The sequence below is a fragment of the Hyperolius riggenbachi genome, chromosome 12 (genome assembly GCF_040937935.1).
Source record: "Hyperolius riggenbachi isolate aHypRig1 chromosome 12, aHypRig1.pri, whole genome shotgun sequence".
NCBI classification, from domain to species: Eukaryota; Metazoa; Chordata; class Amphibia; order Anura; family Hyperoliidae; genus Hyperolius; species Hyperolius riggenbachi.
In genome coordinates this window covers 174890174-174896417 of record NC_090657.1, presented here as the reverse complement: position 1 = coordinate 174896417, position 6244 = coordinate 174890174, and the positions used below count along the sequence as shown (strand labels likewise).

Here is a 6244-nt window from a genome sequence, read left to right as displayed (position 1 = left end):
TTGATCTGCATGCTTGTTCAGGGTCTATGGCTTAGGCAGGAATCACACTTGTCTTTCAGTTTTCAGCTCGCCTTTTTCTGCGTAGATTTTCTGCACACCAAGTGTGTTTCTATGCAGAAAAACGTGCATTTTTTTTCACAACAGCTAAGAAAACTGAAAACTGGCAAAATGTGCAGAATTATCATGCAGAATGTCAGGGGTTTTTTTTGTGCAAGAAAAACGCATTAAGTATGAACTAGCCCTTTGATTAACTTGAGTTCTCAGTTTTCCTGTGCAGAAAACGCGTATGAAAATAGTCAAGTATGTTCCCTGCCTTAAATTATTAGAGGCAGAGGATCAGAAGGATAGCAGGGGCGTAACAATAGGGGGTGCAGAAGTGGCAACCGCATCGGGGCCCTTAGGCCAGAGGGGCCCCGAAGGGCTCTCCCTCAACTACAGTATTAGCTCTCTATTGGTTCTGTGCTCATAATAATCACTTCTATAGATACTATGAATAGTGGTAATCATTAACAAACTGTTCCACATCCCCTTCTTGCACCTCTGACACTGTAGTTGCCATTGGCAGGTTTTGGTGTGTGTGATGAACATTACGGAAAGTCGTGTGTAATCGCCAACGACTTTCGTAATGGTCCAGCCCTATTACTGTCAGTCCTGTGTAGATGTACCACAGATGTCTCTCCCCTCTCTTCTGAATGAAAGCAAACCCCTCACCCACCTTCCCCCATGTCCTGCATTAGGTACAGAGAGGAATGTCACACGTGGCTGGACCTCCTGAGGAGACCATTTGCTTCCTACAGCTCATCCCCAAAAACCAGGTAGAACCAGCATAGATAAGGGATCTCTCCGAAATCTTAGAACCAAACAAAGAGAACTTTAATGTATTTGTAATTCAAAATAGGCTTGTCACAGAAGGACAAAAAATAAATTTTCTGATACCCATAAACCAGTTCTATCATCAACCCGAATTACAATTTTCTAACTGTTGGGGGTCAATTGGGAAACTGCTTTATTCAGAAGTGTACACTTATAACTCGTATGCGCTGACCTGGCTCAGATATTCAGATCTGACCCAGATTCCTGCATACTGCAAAGGGTTAACAGAGCTTTCTCGAAGTGGTAGCATAATTACAGTAGCGGGCTGTGTAACCCGTTTGGTGAATTTTTAAATTGTATGTGTGTGGTGAATCCTTCGGCGTCCGAACGCTCCCTCCGCTAGCCGGTTCATCAACCTGTGAAGTCGGTTACGCTTCATGATGAGCAAAATGACAGTGTGAGAGGATTTCTGACTCCGATCGATTGACCCGATCGCAGACCGACCCTTGCGGTTTGTGACAGTGTGCCGTATCAATTGTTATGTATAGAGTGGGGGGGCCCATTGTAAAACTTGCATCGGGGCCCACTGCTTCTTAGCTACGCCACTGTCGGATAGTCTCATTTATTTCATAGTGACTGTTACATTCTGGTATTTGTGTGTGTGCATGTGTTCCTTTTTGCATGAAGGGGTTACCCTGTCCAAAAACGTTAGACAGGATGCTGTTGATTGTAGGTGTGTGCGTGTGTGTGTCTGTGTGCATCTTTGTGTGTGTGCGTGGGGGGGGGGGGGGGGGGCTGGGGACGACGCAATTTTAGCATTTGCCATGGGCGCTGTCTTACTTACTTAGATACGCCACTGCTCCTACCATCTATGAGAACTGCAAGAATAAAAATGCTGTTTGCTTCGCTTTCATTGCTAAACTGTCAATTTAAAGGACACCTGAGCACCTCTATGATAGTGTGTATGGTTTGGCATCATTCTGCATTCCTGTAGCAGTAGAGGATTGTACCATCTTAGCCATCAGAGAAAGCAGAGAGTTTTGTATCAGGATGATACCTTTTATTGGTTTAAAAGAATAAAAATGAGTAAGCTTTCTGCTAATAAACCTTTGTTCCTGTATACTGTCAATATGTTAGAGCACACTGCCATATGTACATTCAACATTCAAAAGGGATACATAGATTTTTCAGCAAATATAAATACATGTCATTCAGATGCTTTAAAGTGAACCTGAACTCTTGCCCAGGACAGAGGGAAAACATAGAGAAATGCACCCTGTATGTATTTAGAGAGCCTGTCTAATTCCCCTCATCTGTGTCTAATCACAAGTTGTAATTTGATCTCTACCCTGTGTCACCTGACTGCCACAGCATCTAAGCTCATTTGAAAGCACAGGATGTTAACAATATCTCTGCTTCCATGAAAGCTGGAAGTAGACACACTGCAGATTTATTGCACAATTTTTATCAGCTGTAACAAAGAAATGTTTTTATGTAAAGGTTATGTTGTTGCGTATCTTTTAGAGCAGAGAGGAAGTTTTGAGATCAGGTCCACTCTAATTACAACAGAACATCCAAAGTAGGTCTTGGCAGGATGTTTGCTACTTACCTGTTCTCTGTTTTGGATGGGCTTCTCTCCATTGCACTGCCCTGCCACCTGTTTGTGGCTCCGACTGCAGCCAGTCGCACAGAGGACAAAGAAGCAGCGCATGCTCTGGCCACTCGCGCTCCTTGTAATTTCTCGCTTCTGCCCAGATGTGCACAGCAACCGAGGCCGGTACAGTGTTAAGCATTCTTGACAAGTACCGGTCATACATCAGCGTCATTTCTCAAGTATGCATGCCCAGAACACTATCAGCTGCTGTGCACATTCGGGCAGGATCGCAAATTACAGGAATTATTTGTTGAATGGAGAGCAGAGCAGCACAACTGAAATGAGCCCATTCAAACCAGTGATCGCTAGTCAGAGTGCTGGACAGAATGTTTTGTGGTGGTGGTGGTGGTGGGGGGGTGGGGGGGTGGGGGGTTGGAAGCGGTTGTTGACAGCAGGTCTAGGGCACTGGAAAGTACAAATCCGGCCCTGCCCCCAGAAACAAGCATGCAGCTAATCCAGTAACACTTCAGTCAGTAACAGCTACTCTGTATTCTTGTTCAGGGTCTATGGCCAAAAGTATTGGAGACAGACGATCAGCAGGATAGCCAGGAAATGTGCATTGTTTAAAAAGAAATAAAATATTACAGCCTTTTTAATACTCTCAGTTCAGGTGTCCTGAAAAAGTTGACAAAGGCAGCACCCATTTATTATTATTTGTTCCCCAATCCCATGGAGGAAGCAGCACTGTTGCACTCCTGTCTCCCTGCCCAGAGAGGAAGTAGCTTTGTAAGTTCACTTTGTGAAGGTACATAACAGTAGTTTGCTTTGTCTTTTATCCTTTTCTTCTTGGTGAAACCAGAAGCATTCCACCGAGAAGAACTGATCATATGGACAAATGGGACCTCCACGTCTGACCGATGGTTTTGGAGGAGACATGTCCTTCACCGGAGAGTCCTTTCGATGGATGTTAACGTTTCCACTAACTCTTGGAAGCTGGGCCGGTCCTTGGGGGACTCCTTCCAGCAAGTCATCATCACATTGTACATTTCATTAGTGCAGTTCGGGGGCTGGGGAAGACGGTAGCCCTTGAAAACTTTTGCGTAAACGTCTTTGTTGTTCCAACCTGGCAAAAAAAAAAGAGAGAATGGTAGGTGACGTTATTCGGTGGAACGCTAACGCGAACTTGAAGCAATAAAAGGGAGGAAGTAAAGGTGGCCACTGTTGAACCTTTTTCATCCAATGTTACCAAATCTATGTATAATGGTGGCCACTAATGATCCAATCTTTATAATCCAGTCCATCCAATATAAAAAAATTGGCATTAGAAAATCGGATTTCTGCAATTTTGCCGCAGATTTCCGCAGTAATTATAGGCCAGTCAAAAGACTGAGTATTTTCGAGTCTTCTGATTAGTCTAATATTTCAGAGGTTTTCCAATTTTCACAGTAAATCACCACATTCTCTGATTGGTCCAATACTACCAGGTATTTTCCAACTTGCCACGAAAAATCCGAAATATTAGGTAGTATTAGACCAATCCGAGAATGCAGCGATTTACCACAAAAATCTGAAAACCTGGGAAATTTTAGGCCAATTAGAAGATTTGAAAATACTTGGTAGTGTCTAAGTCTTTTGATTGGCCTAGAATTACTGCGGTAATTCAATTTCTATTTTAAAAATTCTGTACTCTCTGGGTGAATGCTTCCGAATTCTGAAGTATTAAGCTAATTAACTGTTTACAAGTATATTGTAATGTAAAGTATTGTTTTTTTAACGAAATCCGTAATATCCTGTCGATATCCATAAAAATTACGCCCATCCGCAAAATATTAGGAACTCCATAAAAGTCCAATACATTTTTGGAAGTCAGAAATCGCATTACCGTCAGTATTCCGCAGTAACGGAAATTGGCATTTGTGGAACTCGGAATCTCCACAGACTCAGAAATCGTCATTTCCGAGTCCCGACCATCCCTACTCTAAACATATTCAACAAGATCTTGTTGAATCTGTATCTTTTGGCAAATACTCCCACTATTCATGACTCTCTTCCTCCATTCACAAGCGCTTTTTTCTACTGGGCATGTGCGGAAATTACTTGCCCATGCCCAGTCTCGAGGCTGTGAGCCACACCACACCCAGCCAGAAGATGGGGGGATCCTGTGCTGGAAGGCCAACCTAGCCTGAAACCGCTTAGGCCAACCTAGCCTATCTGCCAATTGGATTACCTTATTTTTTGGATCATAAGATGCATCTAGGTTTAGAGGACAAAAACCAGGGGTAAAAAAATATACTAAATCTGGTGCATCCATGGTGATGGTGCATCTAATGTCCTGGCCCCCCTCCTTTTCTCTAGCGGCAGTGGCTTACCGGAGACATGCCACCGCGAGGACTGCAGACACCCGGCTTCCCCATACATGCTTCCTCTTGTGCGCGGCTTGTACTGATCGCATCATCAGTAGCCACGCATCGGAGGAAGGGTGTATGGGGAAGCCGGGTGTCTGCAGTCCTCGCGGTGGCATGTCTCCGGTAAGCCACTGCCGCTAGAGAAAAGGAGGGGGGTCAGGACATTAGAGGGGATGGCTGAGACATTGCAGGGGGAGAGGAGGCACGTGGGGGGGGGGGGACACAGGAGGAGATGCTGCACTCACGGGGGGGGGGGGGGGGCACAGGGGCAAGCAGATTAGAGGGGGTCATAGCAGAGGTATGCGGGGGGAGCTGAGGGCACGGGAAGGGAATCCCCGACGTGTCGCGGTTTGTATCGGCGGGCGTTCGTAAGTTGGGGATTCCCTGCCTTTGCCGTATAAGATGCAGGGACTTTTTTCCCCCATTTTGTGGGGAGAAAAAGTGTGTCTCATACGGCGAAAAATCTGTTACTTGCCTGAGGCTTCTGTCAGTCCTCTGGAATAATACACAAAAATATTCCTGAAAATGGGGTTTCAAATACTTGAAAAAAGATGCATTTGTGAGGAACTTTTGTTTAATTTGCTTCTTCATAAATGCCAGCGCTTTAAATCCACACACAATTCAACCAAATCAATAGACTTTCCTTTTCTTTCCAGTAAAACTGATCGATTGTGTAGAGAAATCTAAACCAATTTTTCAGATTTTTTTTTCTTTGATAAAAGTCTGACGTGTTGGAAAAATTAGATGAAAAAATACATAAAAACTGAATGTTTCATTAATTTATTTTGGGTTTTTTTGTGTATGGTATACAGATTGTTCAAATACTTCAATCAGGCAGAACAATCGATTGGATTTCTCTCGATAAAAAAAAAAACAAAAGAAAAACCCGAAATTGAATCATGTGGCCACCTTGAGGGCCCTTTTACATTACGGCCTGCATCAGCCTCCCCCGCGGCAGTGGCCATTAACACCCTTAGCGGTAACCCCGAGTCAGGCTCGGGCCGGAAATCTGCAGCTCAGTGGTAACCCTGAGCCTTACTCGGGGTAGCCACGGGGAGGTATGTGCAGAGCCCTTGCAGATATAGCGCTACACGCTTCTTTTTTTTCAGCGTGGCTTCACATTTGCCTTAAATAGGCTTCTAATTTCCTCATTCTATAGCAAAGACTAATAACATTTATATAGCGCTTCTCTCCTGGCAGACTCAAAGCGCCAGAGCTGCAGCCATTAGGATGCGCTCTATAAGGCAGTACAGTAATGTGGGGGGTGGGGGTACGACCTTTGGTAGGTAAGACCTATGGCGTGCAGTCATGCAGGGCGCCATTGCCACATTTAAAAAGTGATCCCAAGCTCCCTCCCTATAATATTTGCAATTATAAGACAAGACACAGATAATAGATCGCCAGAGCTGCAGCCACTAGGGTGTGCCCAGTA

General features: G+C 44.5%; 1 protein-coding gene across 1 annotated transcript in view; it reads right to left on the bottom strand.

Annotated features, from left to right (window-relative positions):
• Nucleotides 1-3072: 3072 nt before the first annotated feature.
• LOC137542141 (tyrosine-protein kinase Srms-like) overlaps nucleotides 3073-6244 on the bottom strand; it is a 59356-nt gene continuing 56184 nt past the window's right edge. Inside the window, exon 8 of the mRNA XM_068263834.1 lies at nucleotides 3073-3530. Coding sequence (XP_068119935.1) covers nucleotides 3349-3530 — 182 coding nt within the window. The 3' untranslated portion in view covers nucleotides 3073-3348. The remainder of the gene's footprint in view (nucleotides 3531-6244) is intronic.